The 25,951-nt window shown below is 43.7% G+C and overlaps 3 protein-coding genes across 4 annotated transcripts; 2 read left to right on the top strand and 1 right to left on the bottom strand.

The window, feature by feature from the left end:
* On the bottom strand, positions 1–7,451 carry arf2a (ARF GTPase 2a). Of its 2 annotated transcripts, none has more exons than XM_070980768.1 (5): positions 7,382–7,451; positions 2,369–2,523; positions 2,121–2,231; positions 1,907–2,031; positions 1–995 (listed from the first exon to the last, which is right to left on the bottom strand). In XM_070980768.1, the coding sequence occupies exons 2-5, from the start codon at positions 2,511–2,513 to the stop codon at positions 834–836; spliced, it is 543 nt and encodes a 180-aa protein (XP_070836869.1). In that variant the 5' UTR covers positions 2,514–2,523; positions 7,382–7,451; the 3' UTR covers positions 1–833. The 2 variants fall into 2 exon arrangements, with proteins under 2 accessions (XP_070836869.1, XP_070836870.1); XM_070980769.1 differs by having other exon boundaries at positions 2,369–2,526; positions 7,382–7,443.
* A 1,011-nt stretch (positions 7,452–8,462) lies between these two features.
* wnt9b (wingless-type MMTV integration site family, member 9B) lies at positions 8,463–14,935 on the top strand. Its single transcript, XM_070980767.1, has 4 exons — positions 8,463–8,784; positions 9,414–9,667; positions 11,263–11,528; positions 12,993–14,935. The coding sequence occupies exons 1-4, from the start codon at positions 8,699–8,701 to the stop codon at positions 13,452–13,454; spliced, it is 1,068 nt and encodes a 355-aa protein (XP_070836868.1). The 5' UTR covers positions 8,463–8,698; the 3' UTR covers positions 13,455–14,935.
* A 7,382-nt stretch (positions 14,936–22,317) lies between these two features.
* gosr2 (golgi SNAP receptor complex member 2) lies at positions 22,318–25,781 on the top strand. The gene is made up of 6 exons (XM_070981153.1): positions 22,318–22,482; positions 22,740–22,804; positions 23,432–23,540; positions 24,032–24,164; positions 24,296–24,436; positions 24,934–25,781. Exons 1-6 carry the CDS (start codon positions 22,454–22,456, stop codon positions 25,093–25,095), a joined length of 639 nt encoding a protein of 212 aa, XP_070837254.1. The 5' UTR covers positions 22,318–22,453; the 3' UTR covers positions 25,096–25,781.
* The last annotated feature ends 170 nt before the right edge of the window (positions 25,782–25,951 follow it).

Genomic DNA, 25,951 nt, shown 5'->3' with positions numbered 1-25,951 from the left:
CTCCACACAATATAAACACAAATCACTTGTCTTTCTAGACCCTGTCGTGACTTTTTATGTAAAACAAAAGTCACCATGTAAATAAATCTCAGGGTCACAGCAATGAGGGCTAACTTCCAGAGGGGGGACTGAACTGAAATTCAAAACTGAAGAAATTGCTCAACGAATGGGGAAACTTGTTGACAGGAATAGATGCTGAATAGGACACGATCTGACCGTGAACAGGACCTACAGTTTCGAGGCTTGACAATTCAACTACAAATCTAAAGAATTCGACTGTGAGAGAGAACCAAAAATGATCCAGCGTTCACTGAAGCAGTAAAAACTGAAACGACCAAAAGTCATTAATTGTCAAAAGAATATGAACTGATCTGGGATGTCATTTTATTGTATCAAGCAAGACATGGGTTACATTGTACGGCTTCTCAGGGTGAATGAACCATTATAAAAAAGGCCTTAATGTCACGAGCAGATGTACAAACGGCATTACTGTTTGTTGTTCTTGACAGATGACGCACAGGACTCAACACCCTGTGTCACTCTTTGCTTTGTGGAGACCAGTGCCTTTGGATGTGCTTACATTGGAGGGATGAGGTGCTTGAGAGTTAACTGTGTTCAAGGCACAGCAGGGCTGCTCCCACTCAGCTCACACACACATTCATTCATCCAAAAACACTCATCCAAACACACCCATACAGTACACAGATGCAGGGGAGCACTGGCCAAATGTCCAACACATCAGATGAAAAGAGGACAGGGGAGAATCAGACCAGGACCAGTGGAGTCTCCCATCACACTGCAGACAGATGACAGACTGGAGGTGGAGTGATGGATCATTTTGCATTCTTTAGATGGTTTGAAAGCCAGTCGAGACCCTCGTAGAGACCATCACCACTAGTGGCACACGTGGCCTGGATATACCAGACACGATTGCGCAGCAAGTGCAAGCCCAACTTGTCTGTGATCTCAGCTGCATTCATGGCATTGGGCAGGTCCTGAAAGAGCAGAAAACACAACATTTAATTACCAAGAAGAAAAAGCACATAACACCCCCTTTCAGCTTTGCACAGATCACTTTTTTTTTACTGTGACCTGCCTAATTCATTAGCAGACGACTGACAAAACTGATCTGTATCAGTGTTCTTATTCAATGTTTTAAAATTGTAATAATGCAACTTCTTAAAAATGTTTAATAACAATGTAAATTAAACATGCACAAGCCTATAAAGACAGTCTGGGTGATACACACTGTTGTTCCAGACTAACATTATCTTACTTACTGCTTTGGCTCTGATCTGAACAGTCATTTAAAGACTAGATATCAGTTTGATACAGAGTCTTATATTTACTTAAATGCTGATTCAGTGAGAGTGGCCTTTATTGTCTCCCATAGGAGACATTTATCTTGGGCACTGAGAGAACACAGTGACAGAGTACAGATTCACAATCAAACTACTGCATCACACACACAGATGAACACTGACCAAATGTATCTGACACACAGAAATGAAAGCTCTAGCTTATTAAATATGACACACCGTATTTTCCAGGACCTACTAGAAATATTCAAGTTCATGATTCAAAACTGCTATTTTTATAAGCTTAAATTATCACACCCTTTCCCCGCCCTGTCCACTTTTCCAGCCTTTATGCCACACCTGCCTCTACAATCTTTGCCTCTTTGATCATATCAGTCACATGGTAGTGGGCCAATCCCCTGTTCACAGATCAATGGCCATGCTCTTGCACTTATGATGCTTGTTTTTTAAAGACCATGACTCAATAATAATAATACATTTTATTTAGAAACGCCTTTCAAAGGACTCAAGGACACTTTACAGAGTGGGTAAAAACACGAGCAAAATACACAGAATAAATAAGAGCACAATAATTAAACTCAACTCACCTGTTTGTTGGCAAACACAAGCAGTGCAGCTTCCCTGAGCTCATCCTCAGCCAACATTCGCATCAGCTCATCCTTGGCCTCACCAACACGCTCCCTGTCATTACTGTCCACCACAAAGATAAGGCCTGAAAATGGAAAGAAGGTGAGGTTTGTATGAAGAAGTGGATACAGTGGATAACAACAGGCTTGAAAAGATCTAAAAACATCACAACACCTTGTGTGTTTTGGAAGTAATGCCTCCAGAGTGGCCTGATCTTGTCCTGACCGCCGACATCCCACACTGTAAAACTGATGTTCTTGTATTCTACAGTCTCAACATTAAAACCTGCGGACGACAGGGAAAACAAAGAGATAAAAATGTATGAGATGTTACTCTGCGTGGTCTTCTTACCAATGCCAAGACATCAGTCACTATAGGTGTTAACTTATGGATTTCTTGTGACGGTGCAGGACGGGACTCACCGATGGTAGGGATTGTGGTAACAATTTCTCCCAGTTTGAGCTTGTACAGGATGGTGGTCTTTCCAGCGGCATCCAGTCCTACCATCAAGATCCTCATTTCTTTCTTGCCAAACAATTTAGCAAACATGGTTTGAAAAGCCCCCATCTTGGCTCACCTGCTGAAGGACAAACAATATCGAGTGGTCAGGTCTCTAAAATGCCGATAACACACGGTAAACGATGACAGAAAGGTTATCGAAGCGCTAAAGTTCCACCTTTAGAAGTGGCGGTTGTTGTCTTTTGACCCTAACTTGATCGGAGCATCTTTCGATACAGAGCGCAATCCAATATGCATATTTACCTAAAAGCTGATTGAATGCTTCTGCACATTGACGTAATAGCCGCGCCCTCTTAAATCTGACACACTGCATTTTTCATGAGCATCTTGTGAGGTTCTGATTCAAAAGCACTGAGTTTGTAAGCTTAAATCTTTGCAGTTCTTTAAATTGGGCCCCTGATACTGATCCTCAGAATCAGCTCAGGGCCATCTCTACTATAAAGTGTAATCTATGTCTTATGTCAACTTAAATGGTAAATGTATATATGTCGACCTAGAAACTGCCATCAAAGACCGGAGGTCAAGAAACCAGGTTGGGTGACAAACGCAGACTGTATGTGGACCAGATGAACCAGACTTGAGTTTGCCCGGCATCACACCTTGTCTGCCTGAAAGGTATTTTTTTCCCTGCACTGAACAGTCAGGTTAAGCTACATAGTTCATGAACAAGTCTGAGCCCAGGGAGCCTTTGCTCGCTGTGCCTCAATGCAGAAAACTCTGGTACACGTTCCCATACAAATGTTGACCTTCATTACTGGTGTATTAATCATTTAGTCTACAAAAAGTCAACAATGAGAAATAGCTACCACAAAATTTGAAGTGCTACATGTCTGAGAGCATGATGTACTTAATGTGCAAGGATGTGACAAAAGACTTTAGAGCTGCAAGGGAAAAAATATCTTCATTATCAAGTCAATCTGTCGGTGCTTTTCTCGATTTGTTTTGTCTATGAACCATCGGAAAACAAATGAAAAACTCCCAAATTCCTTTAGGCCAAAGTGATATAGTCAAATAACTTGTCACCTCGGACCAACAGAATCCAAGAGGGTTCATTTACAAAAATGTACGACAAAAAAGCAGCATATTATCACATTTATGAACCTGAAAAACCCGAACACTGAAAATCAAACAGGATATAAACAACCAGTCTGGTCGGTATAGTCCAGAAGCTGTGCTATGGAGCTATAAACGATACGTCTGCTGCGTTTTCCTTAACCTACCTCCTGCTAATCCTTCGGTGGGTTTAAGGTTTTTGCACAATGTCTGTTGACAATGAGAGACAACGTGTCTCAGCTTGTTATGCTCAGCTATGTGCTAAATGTACACATTCACAGTGCAACAGGTATAAGTACTGGTGAGGAAAACAGAGCACATTCTTCAAGTTCTGAAACAGGAAGAGTGAGTAACAAAGATGACAACATGTCTTCTGGCAGTGCCGGATTATGGACAACTGCATCTATTGTCAGTGTAGAAATTGATAACACTGCCTTGTGTACAACAGATTTCTGTCTGTAATCGTTGGATGACAACGCAAAATGTCCAGTCGAGAAAGAAAAGGCCCTTTTGTTTCAATTCTGAGGGGCTCACACCAAAACCTGTTGTTTACCAGTTATGTTTTGGATAGCTAAAAGTTCTCTTGAAATTATTCTCCACTGCAGTTGAACAGAACAGGTAGTTGCTTGGAAATCTAAACCTGGTCCTATCTTTTCTGTATTCAAGTGTGTTTGCATCTCAGCCTGCTTCTGTTGCAAGCAAGCTGCTCTCCTTAATGACAGCTGGGTCTGAAGTACAGTATTTCAATACAAAAGGAGTAAAAATTTGAGTCTGTTGATGTAAGAAATCTGTTTGCACTAGTGATTGACTCTGCTCTTACTCCCTGGTTGGCAAAAAAAAAAAAAAAAAAAAAAAATCAACTAATTGGCTATAAGCTCAGACGATAATGAAGCGGTTATCTCTCCTCCCTCTTATTAGCAAAACATACAATACATTCAGCAGGCAGCTTCTCCTTTTTAGCCAGTATTACAGTCGTTTTCATCAGTTAAAACGACTTCAGGTCTCATATCACCAAAATAAAATTACTCTGGTTTGTGTGGTCTCCGCAGCTGGTGTCTGTACTCTGCCAAAGATTGTTTATAAGGTAAAAGAAGTATCACTACATAACAATTGCTGTTCAACTGCAAGTGGATGGAGTGTTTCTGTAATTTTAACAACCCTAATAGATGCCTTAATATGTAAACCAGTAAATCAATTTCTGAAACTTTAGAGAAAAGCAGGAAAAGCTGCTTTATCCACTGACTATACAGCTGTTGTAGAGCCGGTTGTGTGAAAACTGTCTGTTAGTGAGAATACCATTATGCAGTATTTCAAAATAACTATACTACAGTATGTGCTTATGACCTTACAACCTGCAAACTCACCAATCCACCAGTCTTACAAGGACATTTCCTCAATCTCACTGCACACTGTTACAGAGGGTGGGGAACTACAAGGAGACCTGTTCAATCAAGTTAACATTTTAAAAGTCCATCCAAACATGAACAGGTACAAGATTTCACTAAACTGTAGAGTGCACAGGTAGGGCTGATGAGTGAAACCCTGACACAAGGCAGGTAACACAATACTTGCACTCAAGTGTAAATGGCATGTAAAACTGTGTGGTAATATAACCAAGCTTGTGTAATTGTCCAACCTGAGTCCACCCTGATATTATTATTAAAAATACCTGCCTTAATCAAACGTACCATGGCTCACTGCCATATATTGCACATAATGTATCACAGTGCAATGTGGTGAAACACTGAGGATCCATTTAAGAGGGAGGTTCAGTATGAGGAGGGGCTGCTGTGAAGCATACAGCTTCTGTGGTGCATCTATACGCTGGTTTAACATAACACAGCTCATCACACAGACAGAGTAGATAATAATGTTCAGGAAAGAATATGACTTTCAATGATGTTGTAACAGATTTAACACTGTTATTAGTGAATAAAATCTCCCACTGACTCCAATATTCTGAAAACAAACCGAAGGCAAGATCACCTTGAGAACAACATTGATTGTTTTGGTGCAACAAACTTAGCACAAGACCTAGCCAAATTACCCAGGTGCTATCATAACAAAGCTTGCAAACATAGCTTCGTCTCTCCTTATTATGTTTATGGGTATCTACAATATGGCAAACAAAATCTGTGGGCGGAAAGTAATCGCTTAAAACAGCAGTTAATATACAAAAAAATAATATCAGGGCTTGCTAAATCAATTTAAATTGGGGGAAAATAAAAATAAAACACATCATGCTCGATCTTCTGCCATTTCAAGACATTAAGACTGTGAAGGCTGATGTCTATTAACTACAGCGCTCTGATGTAAAACAGCCAATTATGTGTCAACTGACGCAACCCATCAAACACAATGGAGACACAATAAAGAGCCTAGCTCATTTACTAACATCTATTGTATTAACAGACAAAACATGATCAAGTAAGAAGCCCTGCAAGGTGCATAATACCTTAGGCAAAGAAGAAACAATGAGAAAGGCTTATGTTGACCGGCAATTATTTCAGAGGTACACAATAAGGTCAGTGATGGAGCAATAGAGACGAGTGGAGCCCTGACATGAGAGAGGTAACACAATACTTGCAAGCATAGGTGATCATTTGAATTAACCAAAAAAAAAAAAAAGGAAAGATAAACTGGTTCCTTCTATCCCCTTGCAAACAATCCAGGTCCTCCTAACGTCGCCTGAAATCTGGTCTTCCACTGTCGGCAGCATAATCATGTAGTGCTATTGTGTTGTTTTTGTTGTTTTTGTGTTTGTTACTGGTTGGACAAAGCAAACAATTTCATGATATGGCCTCTGACTTTTCAACACTTCTTTCCAACAGCGCTTCACTCAGTCATGCAGGGCTGGGTTGGGGTGAGAAAAATGAGGACGTCCTGCTAATTGCTGCTCCTCCTAAGTAAACAGGAATGACAGGTTCTTGTTAACAACGCAACGCAAGGAGTATTAAGGTTTTTGGACATTACCACAGAAATTACTATTCGAGGTCTAGGATATTATTTTTGTGGCGGCTTATTTAAAACAGACGAGATAAGTTTTGAGAGCGAAACTGGAGCTCCGTGCCACGTTACTTCATGGGCTAACGTCATTGACTGAGAGCAGACACCGACAGGTACGGCACCTACCTGCCTTCAGATAGACGTCTGCGATGTGAATTGACATGTGTACTTTGTCAAATAAAATAAAAATCATCTTTTGTTTTGCAATGCCCTAAAGCCATTTGGATTAAGGTCGGTCAGATGACTCCACTGCCCATAAATCAAAACGCTAGTGCCAATATATTTAACATTGCATGTTTTAAAGTATATATCCGTTGACGCTTAAGTAACATAACTGAGTGAAGTTTAACTGATAACAAAAGGTAACGGTGAGTTTGCCAGTAGTTGGGTAAGTACCTGCGTTTAAACTCTGGTTATTAGCGAGCTAACTTTAGCCATAAAGCAGGAAGAGGAGCTAGCGTTAACCCGAACTCGTTAATATTAGCTAGTTAGCCTTGCTATTTATGTTTTAGGAATCACGGATTATAAATGTTAACATTAACTAAAACATGGCAAAGACAAAAAACTACGCATAAAGACGAAACTTGCTGGTGGATTCGCTGGTTATTATTTGGGAGGAGTTTATATTCAGAGATAAAGTGTTTAAAAACTTCCTAAGCAAACACGGTCGTGCTAAAGTTGAACTGCTAAGGAAACAGCTAACGAAGTGTCCGGCTTCAAGCTTCCACAACTTACAGCAAAATATAACATTAAAAAAGTAAGCATGTTATTTATCTCCACCCTTATTTAGATTTAACACATATATTTGAAACTCTGATGTTAACTATTTCCAAATAATGTTTGTAACGTAACATTACCTTTACTACTGCTTCTCGCCCCTTCGTCGCTGGTCCTGCTCAACAGCAAAATGGCGTTTTCCGGCATCGTTGTCGTCTTCTTCGTCATCATCAAGCAATTCTTCTTCTTCTTTGTATTTATGACGGGAGCAAATATCGAAATGGTACATTAGCGCCACATAATGGCATGGAGTGCGGACAGAATTATAAACTTGCAAGAGTGCAGGGGTAAAAGAGAGAGAAAAAGAGAGACTTTACTGTGTTAAATATCTGAAATTTGAGCCTGTTCCTAGCAAAATATCTGAAGTCACCTTTGACTTTAAGAAACTTTGATGTCGTGCTTTGGTCAGCCTTCACCAAAGTTAACCTCCATGTTGAATTTCTACATTGAATCCACTAGATGGGGCTCCATCCATGGTTGGCTTGTTTCTAAGGAACCAATGAAGTTTGGGTGTAGTTTGATTGCAGGAACCGGATATAGTGCCTTTAATAATACACTGTATGTTTGTGTCCTTTAATCTCAGACTTCATGGATCATCCATTCAGCATCTGTAGGGTTCCTTTTAATGCTGCGCTTTAATTTGTTTTCATGATTGGTGGATATATGCTGCCTAATCACAATAATTATAATGCAATAACTCATATGTCTAATAAGTAATAGGGTGAAGAATACAACCTGTTGGTCAAGGACACTTCAGAGTGAATGTGTTATTAAGTATAACCTTATGGGGTAAACCTAGGGTCTGGTGGAGCTTCAGACATGAAACCACCATGCTGTTTTTAAAGATGCTGAATATCATTTCCAAGACTACTGATCAACAGAATCACAATTTATGCATCAGTAAAATCTGAGTGGAAAATGCTAGAGGATACTTGAGGAGTTGCGATAGACTGACCACAAAAAAAACCTTTGACATCAAAGAAGGGATTTTTTTTTTTTTTTTTTTAAAGCACAGTTTCGCTGCTTATGAAAAGGGCTAGATTTGAGGTTTTGCGTTCAGCGTGTAACTAGGATGGCTGGAGACCCGATTATCCTCGGGATGGGCACTCAGGTGCACTCGAGATTTCTATATTACCGCAGGTAACACCAGTCATTTTGTAGCTCTGACCACCTGGGTGGCGTTACAGTGGGAGTGAACATACAGTAACAATATCGAGAGAATCCAATGAGGGTGCAGCAAGATGATGATGCCCCCCCCCAGCGAACCACTGGGCCTGACGCACTGGATTGAAAGTCTGTGTGCATGTGGGGCCCCTTAAAGAGGTGCGCCGACCAGACGGCAGAGACTCTCTCCGTTGAAGAATCAGCGAGATGAAGAGCAGCGCCAACCCGGCACCATGCGCTCCAGGCTCCCACGGACCGCCTGCCTACTGCGACTCATCGCGCTCTGCATCCTTCTCTCGCACTCTGCAGCTTATTTTGGGTCAGTCGATTTCCCTTTTACTTCTGCCCCTCACATTCATTGATTGCATTTGTTATTCAGAAGCAATCAGAACAACCTTTGCAAACTTTAGCCAAATTGCGCACGCGTAATTGTGCACAAACTATAGCAATAAATCGTCATTGTGTATTTCGAAACCTTTTACTCTTTTGCTAATTGTCAAGCTAATTTGTTGCAGCAAGTCATACTTACCACCAGTGCTAATTTAAGATGTCTCTCAGCCAATTTAATCATAATTATGTGGCTATTTTACGCGGTTTTCCTGGATTTTTAGATTACCGTTTGTTTTCCCCCGCACATGGATTCCTATTATTTACAGTATTGACATCAATCAAGAAACCTAAAATTAAACAATAAATATTCTGACAGAGAAATGATTTTTTTTTTTTTTTCAGGTAGCAAGACTGAGTAAACAGCGCAAAACAAACTACAACAGATCAACTCGCCAATGTCGCATATTTACTGGAAGTGATAGAATAATTATTTATTCGATCGTAATAGTGTAGATCTACACTTTATTTCAAAGTTAGAAAAGTGCATTGCATCTGTCTTCGGATTACTTGCAAATGTAACTCACCGCAATTTGTAATGTTTGTCTCCCCTCCTCCAAGGCTGACAGGTCGAGAACCCTTGGTGTTTTTACCAGGTCCGTTTTCCAATGAACCTCCGACAGGCAAGGCCCACCTGAAGCAGTGCGAGCAGATGACGCTGACCAGGCGGCAGAAGAGGCTGTGTCGCAGGGAACCGGGTTTGGCCGAGACGCTGCGGGAGTCGGTGCGCCTCAGCCTCCTGGAGTGTCGGTATCAGTTCAGGAACGAGCGCTGGAACTGCAGTCTGGACGGCCGAGGAAGCCTTTTGAAAAGAGGTACGGCATTCATTCAGTCTTCAGCTTTTTAGTTTCAGCACTTTAGTTGTACCGTCATCCAAAGCTTCTCGTGCGGGGTTCAAACTCGCTGTCTCTCCATGCGCATTCGTCTTTATCCTCGTTTCCCCCAAGTGAAACAGTTGCACAGCTGCCCGATTTTTTACCTCCACGACTCGCTTAGATAACCTGCAGTGCGTTTACAGAAAAGCATCTGTCCTGTGAAAGTGTCTCTGAGCAAGACACCGAAAGCTTGTGCTGGGCTGATCTGCCTGCCTGCCTGCCCCTGACGCACCAACATCAGTTTATCTTACAGTGATTATCTACAGCCAAAGTAATGAGAGAAGAAAAAAAGACTGGAGACAGTAATCAAATATGATTCCTGTATACCTTTAATGAAATACTAATATAGATTTTTTTTTATTTATTTATTTATGGTGTGACTCACAAACCAAATCCAAAAAAAAATTCATATAAAATAACGTTAATTATCACAGAAAATAGCATCAAATTAATAATAACTGTGTTGTTATTATTATTACAGTGCAAACAAAATAGTTTTTTGACCATTTATTTTTGTTTGTATTGGTTGTTGCTGTCTTATGATTATGACCTTTAAAGTAAGACCTGAATCGATCTAAAATGTCCTCACTGATTTTAGAAAACGAGCTAGTATTTAGCCGTGCTGCGTCTGGAAACATTACTAGACTTGGGACTGTGTACTTCTGGCCAATATAATGCCAAAGCATTTGTGACCATGACACCGGGTGACACTTCTAAACCCTTCAATCTTTCATTTTGTGTCCCTTCCGATGTGTTGCACAGTCCCGTCACTTGATGCAGCCCTGAAAAAAAGTTTCCACAAGTTGCCTATTTGAATGCTTTTTCCGTGACTTGATACAACCATTGATTAGCTCCACTTGGAAAAAATACTAAATCACCATTTTGCATATATCTCAAGTCCCCTACAGGCCTGCTGTGCACAGTAAATGCTTAAGGATCTTCCAGGCTTTATGCATATGGATATCAGTGTGTGGGAGAACATGAACAGGTCAGCATGGAGGTAATGAGGGAGTAGAAAGCCAAGAAATGTGGTGCGGTGGAGAGCGCTCAAGCCCTGTGGTTATTTTTATCTCGGGAAAGCGCCCATTCCCAGAGGAAAAGGGTGGCACGATTACCCACTTTCATCTGGGAAAATCCTTCCCAGTCAAAATAATAATTAATTGGATCAAAATACATACTGGTGATGGCTCTGGGCGAAGCAAATAACAGTGCAGAACCAGAAGAAAAGGTCAGAAGAGGAATTATGACACAAGAAAACTTGCAGAATAACGCTGAGGTTGTAGTAAACCATGACGACGTAGTGAGCACTTTGTAAACACTTGGGCTTAAAGGCTTACTCTGTGGTGCAAAAGACATTTTGATGATTGTGAACTATGTATTAATCCTTTAAGCTATACATAGCACTCAGAGGACATGTCTTTAATGCCACAAACAGGATTGTATTAAAATCTCTGTAAATTCAGCTTGTTAAATCTGCCTCTCGTGTGCATTTGAATTTATTCAACCTCCTCTGGTGTATTTCCCATCTATCCCAGCGTTCAAGGAGACTGCCTTCCTGCTGGCAGTGTCCTCTGCGGCGCTGACCCATGCGCTCGCCAAAGCGTGCAGCTCAGGTCGAATGGAGAGGTGCACGTGTGACGACTCCCCCGGCATCCAGCACCGGGAAGCGTGGCAGTGGGGGGTCTGCGGTGACAACCTGAAATACAGCACCAAGTTCCTCAAGAAGTTCCTCGGCCAGAAGAGGGTCAGCAAGGACCTGAGAGCTCAGGTCGACGCCCACAACATCAACGTTGGAATTCGGGTGAGTGTGAACGAATAAACCCAAACGAGGGAAGTCGAAATATTGCATCAAATGTGCCTCAGCGAAATCGCACGCTCCTTACCTTTATGGTGAGGTTGCCTCCCAAGCCCAAGGCATCAAAAACATGACCTATACCTGAGCCACACTTTGCTCAATTAGTTGGGCTGCAATTTCACATGACAATTATACCTCTGACACACTCCAGCGCCATCAGAGGATGCAGAATTGTAATCCTCACCTGCATATTTTGCACAGTGCCAGCCAAACAAACGCCCCCTTATTTGCTGCCGTCGTTGGCCTTGGTGGATAACACAGAGGCAGAGGGTGAGGCAGTGCAGCGGGGCGACGAGACGGCGGTGGGATCGTTGGAGCCAGGTGTTCTCAGGCATGATAAAGCTTGCTGTGCGGGCCTACAGAAAATTAAAGGCCTCATGTCAGAGAGAACGATTATAACCGTGGCCTCTTTTTAATATACGAGCGAGCATTTTTTTCCACTTACTGGATCACTGTGCTCTTCATAAATCCACCTAATGTTCATAACCGCCACTGTGTAGCTCCGAAACATCAGGCCCCAGGATCCGGCTCCTGCAGCTCACACCTAGATGGAACCAGAGATGGTGGAGACAAAAAGAATCACCGCCAAACAGGAAGAACTGAGGGCAAATGCCTTATCTCATCTTTGCTCAGTTAAATGTTTTCCTCACTTTACACCAATGTGGTTGAGAGGGACCACGAGCTGTGTTAACAAAAACATGAAATGCCCCCCCCCCCCATCCCTTGGTAATGGTGCTCTGAAGCCCCTGAGGGGTTCATACCTGCAAAGGGAGGAACTGAGCAGAACTTTTCAACCCACAGGTCCCCTCTGGCTCCGTCTGAATGACCTGTCTCTGGCCCCCGCCAAGACAGCAGCTCTCAGGCTGAGTGATCGGGCTCTCATCACTGACCATCAAGCTCAGTGAACTATTAACCTAAATCAGGGGCACCACCGCAAACTGCTGCTACATATTTTTTGGCACTTCCTGCACAGAAATTCTTATCAATGTTTTCCATGAGCAGGCATGTACAAAGAACAGGGTGGAGAGATTCCACTGTCTGCACTGTTTGTCACCTATGCCTCAGGCTTCGGCAAAGAGAGACGGGAGGGAAGCAGACAGAGCTAGTTTCAACACATTGAGCGAAAAAGAAAAAAAAATTGCAAGAGCTGTCCAAGTGAGAAATGTGAGGCAAATGAAATACGACATGCTGAACAGTCCCCCCCAACCCACTATGTCAAAAATTTTGACTGAGGTGGGCTAAAGGCACACCATTCGCAGACCACCACCCCTAACCCCCTGCCCACCCTGCAGGAAACTGTCTCACTCTGTCCAGATAGACCTCCCAGATAAGAGGCCAGGTCATGAATCAAACTGAAGGAACTGACATCCCTCTTTTCCCCCCTCCCCTGCTTTTTTTCTCCCATCTCAGGCAGTGAAGAGCGGGCTGAAAACAACCTGCAAGTGTCACGGTGTCTCCGGCTCTTGTGCCGTACGGACTTGCTGGAAGCAGCTGTCCCCTTTCCACGACACCGGGCGGCTGCTGAAGTATCGATATGACACCGCAGTGCGAGTGCTGAGCGTCACCAACGCAGCCACCGGGGAGACAGAGCTCGCGGGCCCCCGGCGCCACGGCCAGAGCCTCCGCACTACTGACCTGGTCTACCTGGAAGAGTCCCCCAGCTTCTGCAGACCCTCCCGCTACTCCTCAGGTACAGGCGGCCGGTCATGTGCCAAAGACACCAGCTGTCAGAGTCTGTGCTGTGGACGTGGTTACAACACCGCCATGCGCCTCACCAGCCTGTCCTGCCACTGCCAGGTACGCTGGTGCTGCCACGTGGAGTGTCAGACATGCGTGAGAGAGGAGGAGGTGTACACCTGCAAAAACGCGTAGCAGATGATGAGATAGAGGAAACATAAGCAGTGCGCAAAGACCTGCAAAAACCAAAAGAAAGACATGGCTGAACTATAAGCTCCTATATTCGCTGAGGGATGTGACATCAGAGCATGTCTTTGCAGATCTGCACTCTGACCCGCATGTTATTTGGGGAGGAACATACACTTGTAACATTATAATATTGCTGTTTATTTGCTAATCGTCGCTGATTTGATATGCAGCAGCTTACTGTAGGTGAGGATGTTTTCTCTGCTTTTCTCTCGCTGGATGCACTGAAACGCCGCTCTTCTGGGACGGAGGGAAACAAGCTCTTAAAACAGGTACTGGACTGGACTGGATGGCACCAGCAGTGTGACGTCAAAGCCCCGTCTGCAGGGGGACCGACAGTGACTTTGTTGTATTGTAATTGCATTGGCCCCTTCCACTTGACTATTTATTGTATCAGTCATTGTGTCTGTTGTCCTGCTGCTTTCCACTCTATCCTTTTTGTAAATGAGTGTCGCCACTGAGGCTAAAATGGCCTTTAAAGGAATCCACCTGTCTGTCTTTCTGTCTGCTGTGTTTGGGTTCATTTCTGATTAAAAAGCACTTAAGTTCACTACTTAAAGAAAGTTAGAAAATAGAGTCACTGGAAGCTTTGAGGGGTGGTTGATGCCATTGATACACATTGTAACTACACGCGTTAACATGCTTATTGTGTAAGGAACCAAGCTGGGTTTCAGTTGCTCTTATGGAAATGTCTATGGAAATCTCTACATGTAGCCTGATGTGTGCTCCACACAACAAAGGGAAATACCCCGGGGTAATCGTAAAGGAAACACCAAACACTGTCTCTGAAAAACAAAGAATGAGAAACACTTCTGGACGCATCAGCCCTCCTCTGGTTTTTCCTCTATTTATAGAAGCACACACTGTGCTACACTTTCAAGTTTAAAGATGCCTGACCGAACCATTTGGTCTTCAAAGTCTAATTTAGCCACATATTTCCTGTAAATGCCTTTCAAGTGGGCTAATCATGCTCCTTATTTCCCCCAAATTGCTAATCAAAGAAAATCACCATGTTTACTCTCTTGTGCTTACATCCAAGACAACTCTTATGTGTCCATGTGTGCAGGTCAGAAGTGCACATCGGACCCAAAGGCTTTATTTTATAGGCCAGTTTATGTTTTGCTTGAGCGATCCTGAGCTGTATATATAATATGAATATAACTCATGTCAGGGCTCCAGGCGTATGACAATGTGGAATCATAATTTTCTACCTCACTTCATCTTTTGGCAAATATCAGACAGATTTATGAGCTATGCAGAGTTGTGTCCTGTCCTTTGTTTTAAAGATCATACGTTAGATTTTTGTACAGTTCTTTTGAATTTGGGAATATATGTCTCCATATTTCAAAAGCAAATGTTTTTTTTAACCTTGCTGCATTACATTCTTATTTAAAATAAATAAGATTAATAAATGGACGTACATTTGTAAGAGCTTTGTGGTCGTCGTGTCTTGCTCAGTTGCTGCAGGCTTTCGCCCTCAACCGTGCTCACACACACACACACACACACACACGCGCGCGCGCACACACACGCACACACACACACATGCGCGCTCCACACGCAACAGGGAGGCAATACACCTGCCTGAAACTCTTTGCCCTGCACCTATCGGGCAAAAACCACTTCCTGCTGATACCGCCCTGCCCTCCTTTTCATCTGAAAGGCCTGTGGTCTCGCTGCATCACCCTCAACCGCCTGCTAAATGCACGGGGTGGGTGGACAGGTGGGTGGAGGACACGCTTACAGGTGTTGTGCCTCCAGCCAGCGCACCAACCACGATGACAATCATAACGATGATGACAAAGATGATGACTTGAAGAATGCTGTCTTGCAGAGCATTTGACCCCCGGTTCACCATCAGAAAGTAACATTTGGCTGCCCCAGAATGACGATGAGAGCAGTTTACGCGCTATTATCCGTGAATCATAACTTTCCACTCATTTGCGAGGCATCAGTGAACCTACAGCATACAGGGAGCTATTGTATGAGGCATTTATAGTGTGTGCTCTGGTGCTTTTGATGTTGCCCTCTAATTACTATGATTACACATTATTATTCCTTATTAGAACATCAACCAGAGAATCAAAGTATTGTAGTGAATTATAAGACAATTTCAAAATTACAGAGTTTTTATGACCTTAAAAGTCCCTTTAATGGATGTACAGTATATGGTATTGTTGGAGCCAATTATCTCTCAGTGTGATGAGTATGCTTTCATTCCTTGGGGGCAAGAGTCAGCTTTTTTTTTTTTAGGAAAGCCTTGCAATGAATAATCTCGATAAAGCTACGAAATGGGCCAAATGTCCAAAGGGTAAAAGGTTTTTCTTGTGTGAGAGAATCAATGCAACTGCAGAAAAATCAAGCTTTCTTTTTATCTTCTCCATCTATCTCCATCCAAAGTTATTTTTTTACATTCATAAAGTGTCATCATTGCTATAAAAAAGTATTTTCTCCAGCAGTAAAACTCTTATCTTTCTGGAATGAAAACCATGTATCTCCAAATTTTTAACTGACGGCTTAACTGTTTCTTTATGGGCTGAGGAAATTCTCTCACTTCCCACAAAACACTGTCACAAAGCTGAAAACAGGGCTGCTGTTGAGGATTTCACTGGACAGCAACAAAATGTTTTTGTCTATCTAATAACAGCAGTATATGACCAACAGAAACCTTCGCTTGTATCCTTTGCTTCAATATTAATTTCCCCTCTTGGACAAAAAAGTCGGAAACTTCAGTTCGGTGATACATGAATGCGTCAGCCGTCTTTCTGATGTCTGAGGTCAAACAGGTTCATAAGTTGAGACTCACTATATTAACTCGTCATATTATAATATTGCGGATCAATATTTAACTTCATTCAGCACGAATGGCGTATTTTAAAAATTCTCTGCAAGCTGTGGGATAAGGAAGGAGAGAGAGGAGTGTGTCGCTGGGAGCAGGGTGGACCGGGGTTGAGATACTGAGGGACATAAAGGAAAAAGATGAGGATGGAGGGATGAGAAGGGATAGTTTGTGGCCCCAGGAGGCCTATCCCCTGCTGCTGCTGTTGTTGTTTTATAATGAACTCCTAAAGCCTTCATTTCCCTCACTACCCTGAGTGGAGGGGGTGCAGCGATGGGGGCTGCTGAGTCCACAGCCGGATTCGCACGCACAAGCCCCGAGGGTGGCTGCTTTGAGCAGGGTGGGGGGTTGGACGGCGCAGGGGTGCAGTGTGCGAGCTCCTGTGTGTGTGTTTGAAACAGTCCTGACAGGAGACAGGTGAGGGCAGAAAGGTTTTTGCATATGTGTGTGTGTGCATACTTGCCATGTGCACACCTGTGGTCACTTCAGTGGGAGTGATATGTGAGTGTGTGTTTGTAGTCAGGTTTTCCCGTGCGGGCGTGGACTACAGTCGGCCCGCTGTATGCTGGAGCTTCTCTCCGTCACCCCGAGACACTGAATGACATAGATAATGTAGGGTGACGATGGTGGTAACGCTATCCCTCGTGTCTGCATCGGCCTGGTTCAGGTAAAGGTGACTATGGGCTGCAGCAGTGCGCGGTGCTCTGATAGATGAAGATGAATTGGCACTGAAGCATTTTTTGAGATATGTATTATATTTGTGTTGCTTGGCAAAAAGATATTATCCAAAGCAACGTACATAGCTTTCAGGTTTATACATCACTCATTTGTGTAAGAACAGTAGATGTTAACTGAAGCGTGGAAGGCTTGGTGGATACTTTGCTCAAGGACACAAAGCGCAGTCTCGTCCTGTAATCGGAACCTCTGAGCCCCAGGTCAAACATCTAAACCCGACAAGACTTCCGCCTCTGTAGGGAAGCCACTTAGATAGCATCAGTGCTGGGCCTAATCCCCACACCCTGACATGGCACAGAGAGAAAATTAAATGATGAAGAGGATGAGGGGTGCAATGGATTTGGTGCAGAAGAAAGAGGGAAGAGAGAGAGAGAGAGAGACAGAGAGTTGTGAATACGGCATGGGGTAGGAATTTGGAATGTGAAATGACTAATGCAATTGCTCAACCCACAACAAGAACATGCACTGCCTAGAGCTATGACAAGGCTGAGTGCATACCTCTATGGGGGGGCCTAACTCAGAGGCTGGGTGGACTGGGACGGTGGCTGAGTTGCTCACAATGGGTGATGAGACGCATGGGTGTAGAGAAGTTGTGTACATGTGTGATGGTCAACTGAGCGGGCAGCAGGGCTGAAATTATGGATTCTCACCAGAGGACAGGAAAAAAAGATGAGAGGAGAACAGAAGTTTATTACAGTATGAATAGCCATAACATAATAATATATGCAAAGTTAAAGCAGACAGTTGATTAATAGATGAAGCGATTTCCTGTATCTGTGTCACATGGGTTTTGGACCAAATAATGAATCAGTTGGTCAAAAAAAATAATCAGCTTACTCTGTTAACAATAGTGTGTGAAATTTACACATCTGACAGACGTTTTCAACAAAAACAAACTTGTCAAGTGAAGGAAAGACAGAAGCAGTGGTTGGATGCTTGAGGATGTGACCAACTGCAAGGAGCAAGACGAAGCACAGTGCAGGAGATAGGGACAGTGTACTGCACAAGTCATGTTTCTGATTGATTTCAAACAGCAAAGATGCCCTGCGAATATCTACTGGCATCCCCGTTGACCTGGGGGAGGCCGTTCCCATGCTGCTCCACTGAAACACCTGCAGCACTAGCAGCAGGGTTTACATTGCAGCCGCTGCGATAGGACATGATAAGACCTCATGCACCTTCATAACTGACTCCCATTGTACTCTATATGGTACTCCTCTGCCTTTCTCTCAGCTGCACACACACACACACACACACACACACACACACACACACACTGACCTCCATTACAACCGAAACAAAACTTTCCCAGATCAACAATGCGCGACAGAGAAAAACACTGATAAAGGGCAGAGCTACGTGTTCTCTCAAACAGCAACATCACAAAAAAAATACGTCTGGAAGTCGTCTGTGACTGTTAGAACATCTACAGCCACACAATTATGCCGTCTGTTGGCTTGATTTCCTTAACTTATTAAATTATCACTGTCATTAAAGCATTCAGATACACAATAATGTGCCTTCAGAATTTATTATCTCTTGAGCTCTGTGCACCACATAATCTGGCTAACTGACACATACGACTTGATCATGAGAGCCTGGTTGACAGTGGGTGTATGACTGTGGGTGAAGAGCTGTCAGGCAGGGGAAGCCCACTGTAGAGCTCCGTGCCATGTTGCTGTTTGTGTTCCCATCCCGGCTGAGCCGTCATCCAACCACAGAGGTGGACAGCATCTCTCATCCGGAGAGGTGTGGGTGTCACAGGTGGTATGGCCACAGGGCTGTGTGTGTGTCTGAGTGTATGACAGCTGTAAGAGCTATATGCGCTTTGAGGTCAGACAAAATAAAGCAAGGAGGGAGGGAAACACTGAGGCTGATCAGCTTCTCCCACTGGGAAAGGCACCTCCAGAGAAAAGCAAATAAGGTGAAAGGAGCACTTCAGGGGCCGTTTAGAAGCTTTAGAATGCAGGGGGGCAATACTGGGGCAGAGATTCAGTGAAGGGGGGCACATTTGGGGAATGTGTAAACACAGAAATGTGTACATTTATTAAGTCATATTACTATATTCATGTTACATAATATTCTGTTGTTGTATGTCTTGCATCTCTTTGTAGTTGTTTTGCACCTCTCTGGTTGTTTTGAGTCTCTTTGTGGTTGTTTTGAGTCTTTTTGTGGCTGTTTTGTGCCTCTTTGTAGTCGTTTGGTGTCTCTTCATGGTCATTTTGCATCTTTTCAGGGCCATTTTGCATCTCTTTGTAGTTGTTTTGTGTCTCTTCATAGTCGTTTTGCATCTTTTCAGGGCCATTTTGCATCTTGTCGTCATTGCTTTGCACCTCTCTGTGGTTGTTTTGAGTATCTTCGCTGTCATTTTGTGTGTCTTTGTAATTCTTTTGGGTCTCTTTGTGTTTGTTTTCCATGTTTTTGTAGTTATTTTGGTCTCTTTGTGTTCGTTTTGCATCTTCTCACAGCTGTTTTGCAGCTTTTTGTGGTCAATTGATTGACTTAACAGTCACTTTATACAGAAGTTCGGACACTAAATAAACAGGCCAACCACCCATCACCTTCTTACTCTGGTAAGGGTGGGGGGCTATGCCACCCCTGGCCCCACCTCTGGACCCCTTTCCCACCAGAGCCCACTGAGACACCGGGAGCTTATGAGTTTCTCCTGTCATCTCTGACAGGCCCTCATTTGCTTTCATTCAGCGTCTCATCACGGCTTCAAAGACGAGTGGATCATCTCCCTCGGGGGGGGAGTGAGAAGATCAGTGTGCCTCCAAGTATGACTGGTATCCAAAAATTGTTGACCCAAGGCGATTTTGCTCCTCATAATTGGCTTCTTCACTCTGTCTGTCTTGGGCAATCATTGGAGAGTTATGATGTATTATATTGCCTGGAAAACATCATTAAGTACGTTGTGTAGAAGTGATTCAATAACATATCATTTTCTCTTGATGAACAAAACAGTGTTATTGAGGGAGGGTAGTCATGGAGCATAGTGAGTGCTTTCTTCCTCTACCAAACATAATTCTGCAGCCATGTTGTCTAACCGGGACATGGAGCCTGATCCAGTGCTAAATTTTGGTTCCAGCTGAAGCCCGCAAAGGATCAAAGCCTGGCATCAGGAAATAACATGATAGGAAATGCCCAGATGTTTCTGCATCTGGATCCAGGTCTGCTTTAAAATACACATTAAGATAATTACAACACTCTGAATGGGGCCACTTTGCATAATGAGTACTTTTACTTTAGATATCTAAAACATTTTGCTGAGTAAGATTTTATATGCATGACTTATTTGTAATGGAGGATTTGTAATGGAGGAGTTGCTACTGCTAAGATCTAAACTCTATGCCACCACTGTAGAGCACTAATTCATGAGGAAATAGTCTCAAAAATACTATATCTCACAATCCGGAAAAACAAACCTGCCTTGAAATCTCTAACTTTGGACCATTAATGTGCACTGAACTATGACAGTGACATTCAAAACTAGGTTTAACCACATGTGATCTCTCGGTCAGTCGGAGTGGCGTGACCGTGCTCCACACCTGGAGTCTGGATTCCAGTTTGTGCCTGTTGGTGCTCAGGTGTGGAGGAAAACCAGTAAGCTCATCTCATCCTTACCTCAGGGCTGAAAGATAAAGGACAGACAGAGAGAACCCCATGACCTTGAGAGAGAGACGGAGAGGTAAATATGCCTCATGTACTTTTTGGAAAAGGTTTGAGGGAGGCCTTATTTCTCCCTTTCCATACTTCTTCTCTATTCTGAGTAACAGGTTAAAGACGTGCACATCCAAACGCTGCCCTGGGGATGTATTATGACAACCGAAAACGGTGAACAGGGAGAGCAAGAAGTGGCATGAACAGATCTCAAGGTGTCTGACATGTGGGGGTGGGTGAAAAGGACCTCTGTTCAGAAGTGTCTCGCCTGAAGATACAACCATCAACTCAAGTACCATCAGGCAGCTGCGGAAAACTGTCTGGGCCGATTTCTGATCGGTGTGCGCTGAATGAGGTAAACAAACACGGCGGTCACTGGCAAACGGGAGCTTGTAACAGCTCACTGCACTAATTAGGCCAAAGGATGCTTGAATTTGCTGTGCTTGCTCCTGGCCTCATTGATCCTTCCCCCTCCCGGTTTAGTAGGCAGCACAGCGATGGAGGGTTGGAGCAAGGTGATTGAGATGTGGTTTTGTTAAGGTGCCAGGCAGCGCCCCAGGACGATTTTCTTCCCACTAAATCACCAAGGAGCTATTGTGAAATGCTCACAGCTTGTTCTGGGAAGTCAAATCATGCCACTTTCACACAGTGCAACGTGACAACATCAGTCTGTGACGGGGAACTCCACAAACAACCTCCCTCAGACATCCTCTCTACAGTGACTCCTTCTGTAATCTCACCTCACTATGAGAAAAGTTTGATATCATTAGTTTTGGTGTCTCTGTCCGCAGGCAAGAAGGAAGCCTGTGGATGGACAGACAGGAATATTCTGACACCTACCTGTGGAAAAAGAGGACAGCCTAATTAGACTGAATCAGTGGGAGCTGACAAAAGCTTGCCCCAGGACATGTTTCACAGAGTCTTTCCTGTCACATGTCTACATGTCAACAGATATGCTCTCAGAGCTCGTCCTGGTAGGGGAAAGGATCTCTGCTATCAGACCTGTCAGCTACTACGTGTAAGAGAATAGCAAATGCAATGGAAGATATAGCCCACAGCCTAGATTTAAATTTGGGTTGTTAAGCATCAGTTGAATCACCTGAGCTGAAGTGTGGACTCGCCCATGATGAGGTGTTGTGATGTGCACCAACATACAGCACTCAGTGTCTACCTGACAGTCAGAGCTAACATTTGGCTTTTTGTGTCTTTATGCATCACAACATTTAGAATTTAAAAACTATTAATTCACAAACGATGCAATTTCTTACCAATGTGTCTGCTACAGAGCGGTTTTGACACTAGGAGGTGTTTCTTCGGTGCTTTGCGTTAGCCAAAGATCGTTAATATCATGTCATCCATCGTCAAAGGGGTACTAACTATGGTATTATCGATAGGTAACAAACCTTATAACTGTCTTTACCTCGCAAAAATATCAGATAAATACCGAATTACCCAAAGAAAAGCTGAAGTACAGGTCTGTAATTAAATTTTCAGTGCCGGAAAAGCGGGGCAGAGTGAGCACTCCTCTCTTTTTCCCTCTCTCGTGTGACGCTGCAGCGCTTCCGCTTTCCTATTTCCGTACACAAACGCTCGGCTGATGACGTGTACACTCCACCACCGTTAGCTAGCTAGCTAGCTGTCAGGATCGATGCGTTAAATTGAAAGTAACGCTACAATTCACAGGGAAACAAAGCATTTGAACAGTTAACGGAAGATGGAGACGCTCTACCATCAGACAAACAAGTGAGTGTGTGTGTGTCTCCTGCGGAAACTCTGTGGACTCTCACAGCTAGCTAACGAGTGTAACTTAGCTAACGTTAATTACCAGTCATTTAAACTTCAGCTGTGACTGTAGCAAACTAATATCAGCATGGTATGATATTTTGCCATTAAATCTTAACACAGCTGTTCGTCGATGTTTGTAAATGTCTGAAAAATGTCAGGTTGCACTTTGACATCATGTGTTGGCTCCTATGAACTAACGTCATGTTGTGGATTAGGCAAATCCAGGAGGTGCAGTCTCTTATGGGCAATCTGGAGAAGACGGATCGTCAGTCGGTACATTGTGAGTAGCGACCTGCACATGCTTTACACTAAGTGTCGATGGCACCAGCTGTAGTCCATTTTCCTTTGAATGGTTTCTTAATTCCTGTGCAGTCGTGACTCCTTGTTGTGGCTGCTCTCATATAATAGCAGGACCCCTCCTGTGGGGGGTTGATTGTTTTCTGTGGTTGGTGCCTGCCCAATCAGTTCTGGACCAGGCTGGTGCCAGGACAGGAAGAAGCGGGGTGGGTGTAGTGACAGAAGCAGGGAGGGCTTCTTCTAGATAATGGTGGGAGCCAGGCAGTAGACGACCTCCCCCCACCTCCCCTTCCCAAATGATGACATCAGCTTGTGTTTTAACCCAAAGGGCATAACATGCACAACCTGTATGCTTACTAATGAGAGAGGGTCACTCTGCTTCTAAATACCACCGCAGGCACCCACAGTCTCAGCAACATGAAAACTGAATGTTAGAAAAGGTTTAAATCCAAATGTCAAACAAATGTATTACATGTAACAAGAGCAAAGATTTACCAGGTTGCTTTGGAAAAGATCCAAAAGGAAATGTTATTTTGTGTTTTCCTTCCTCTAATTATACCAAACGAATCACCTTTTGTGTGTATTGTCTCCCTTTTTCTCGTTATTCAAGTACTAGAGAATGAACTGCAGGCTAGAATCGACCAGATCTTCAATCATTTAGAACGCCTTGAGATCCTGGCCAGCAAGGAACCACCAAACCGCCGCCAGAACGCCAAATTGTGAGTTTGGATTGAGTCAATTGATGGTGACCCTAAAGCCTCAGAGCTGGCAGGGTTAACCGTATCTCATAAAGGCATGTGGAGGGTGTAGAAGATGAGACAGGCAGCCCTGTCCTGCCCTGTGGCGACGTGGCTCTATGAAAACATTTCCTCCGAAGCCCCGTCATCACCAACATTCCTGCTGCATTGGGCAAAGATTCATTTCTGAGCTGGGTAAACAGGCCTTAGGGGACAGGGTACACCCCGTCCCACAGCACCCCTCAGATCTGAGCTCTGGTGGGGCCTGAATGAAGCTGAGAGGGGGAGACTGAGAGACTCGGTTCATGATGAGATGAGAGGGAAAAGAAATCTCTTTACAAAAAACAATTAATAATAGAACTGTGATGAACTTCAATGATCAGAAACTATATCAAGGAAGTGAGTGAGTTGTAGAGAGAGCTTTTGTCCACTTTACAACTAATCAACTTTCTGTGCTCTCTGCTTACCTTCAGGCGAGTGGACCAGCTTAAGTATGATGTCCAGCATCTTCGTACCGCCCTGCAGAATTTCCAGCACCGACGCTACGCCAGAGAGGCCCAGGACCGAGAGAGGGAGGAACTCATGAGCCGTACCTTCACGACCAACGTATGTTTCCTACCTACCCAGCTCAGACTGGGGGTGGTGAAGTTGACCATCACTTTATAGGACAGGAATCCAACTTTGACTCTTCGGGCTGAATAATGTGGCATTAAAAACTGTTTGTTCTTGCTCAACAGGACGCAGACACCTCCATCCCCATAGACGAGACCCTACAGTTTAACTCCAATTTGCACAACGCACACAGAGGCATGGATGACCTCCTGGGCAGTGGCAGTAGCATCCTCAACGGCCTCAGAGATCAAAGGTCTACACTGAAGGTGTGTGCATGAGATTTAATACAAGATTTAGAAAGAGGATTATCTGTAGCAGAGCAGAGGACCTTCTCTCTTTTGTTTTTTTAAATTCACTGCATAGATTCAGGTTCAAGCTTAGACCCTGACCCAGTTTCTGGTGTCCACAGTGATGACAATAGTCTCATTGTTGGTGTGTACAGTCTATGCTCAGTTAGCGGGTGAGTCCGTGTTTCCAGGGAGGAGATGGTCTTCCTGGCTTTGCTTCAGGCCTCCTCTTATCAGGGTGTGTCTGTTGATCGGCACTCACAGCCCGGTTGTCTAGCCATGAGAAACTTCTGACAGAGCGGCGCGTCAGGGAGGGTGTTGGCACTCAACGTCTCCCAAAATCAGATGAATTAGTGTGGATAATTACACTGTTGTCATGGAATGGCTAAATCTTCCACAACATTGTGTGTATGGCTGTTTGAGACACGTGATCATGACTGTTTACCTGAGTATGGCTCTGTCTCCGCTCTACACAGGGGACCCATAAGAAGATGCTGGATGTGGCCAACATGTTAGGGCTGTCGAACACAGTGATGAGACTGATTGAAAGACGAGCCACCCAAGACAAGTTCATCATGATTGGAGGCATGTTGTTGACCTGTGTCTTCATGTTCCTGGTAATCAGATACCTGGGCTGACCACCATCCATCAACAACGGCAGTTTTTTGGTCACTTGTGGACATTTCTGCGGCGCATCATCCCTCATAATATGAAAAGTGGCAGAAGTGACTTTTTAACACCAGATTTAAGTAATTTTTTACAAATCATGCCATTATAGTTTGTTGTCCACCAAATAAATTATTTTGGGCACCTGCAAAATGGCACGGTTGAATAAGACCTTAATTACATGCAGTATTTTATTCCACATGAAGATCCGAGCAGCACTGAACTTCATCATCGGTCTGCTGCTTCCCTCAGATCACTGCCACTCAGCCACTTGTCTTTTTTACGAAAAACCACTCTGCAACTGTAAATTGCCGTTGTCTCTGTACCCAAACGGCTTTTTAAAAATACTGATCTTTCTACTCCACTTGCTTTTGCCTCTAGTGAAAAGCTGTTCGGTTTGTTTCGCTCCTTGATCTGTCAGTAATGTGTGTCATTCTGCCTTGTTAAGCTCCATGTTTCATTACGAACGCTCCCTGGAGACGATTTTAACGTTAAACACTAGAGATCGACGGGGTGGCAACAAGAATCTGCTCGGAAAAACAGCGGCAGCAGACATTATTTTGTAATTGTTGTATAATTCTCTGATTTATGCTTCCATCTAGTCTCACTATGTGAGTGGCTCCATTCTCTTATTAGAATAAAACATGTTTCATTTCCTTGGTTTATCTTCATCAAATTACAGGAACAAACGTGAGAGCTTTCCTCCTCACTACGCTGCAGTACAGGTGGGTCGGTGTGTGAACTCTCCTGCTGATTCACTTTTTATGGATTTCCTGCTTTCACAAGTCAATTCAAGGCAACTAGGGCACCACCTAGTGTTTTCATTTC

Source organism: Chaetodon trifascialis, chromosome 15 (assembly GCF_039877785.1).
Source record: "Chaetodon trifascialis isolate fChaTrf1 chromosome 15, fChaTrf1.hap1, whole genome shotgun sequence".
NCBI lineage: Eukaryota > Metazoa > Chordata > Actinopteri > Chaetodontiformes > Chaetodontidae > Chaetodon > Chaetodon trifascialis.
Note: the sequence above shows the minus strand (reverse complement) of the source record. Positions and strands in the feature narration are given on the sequence as shown.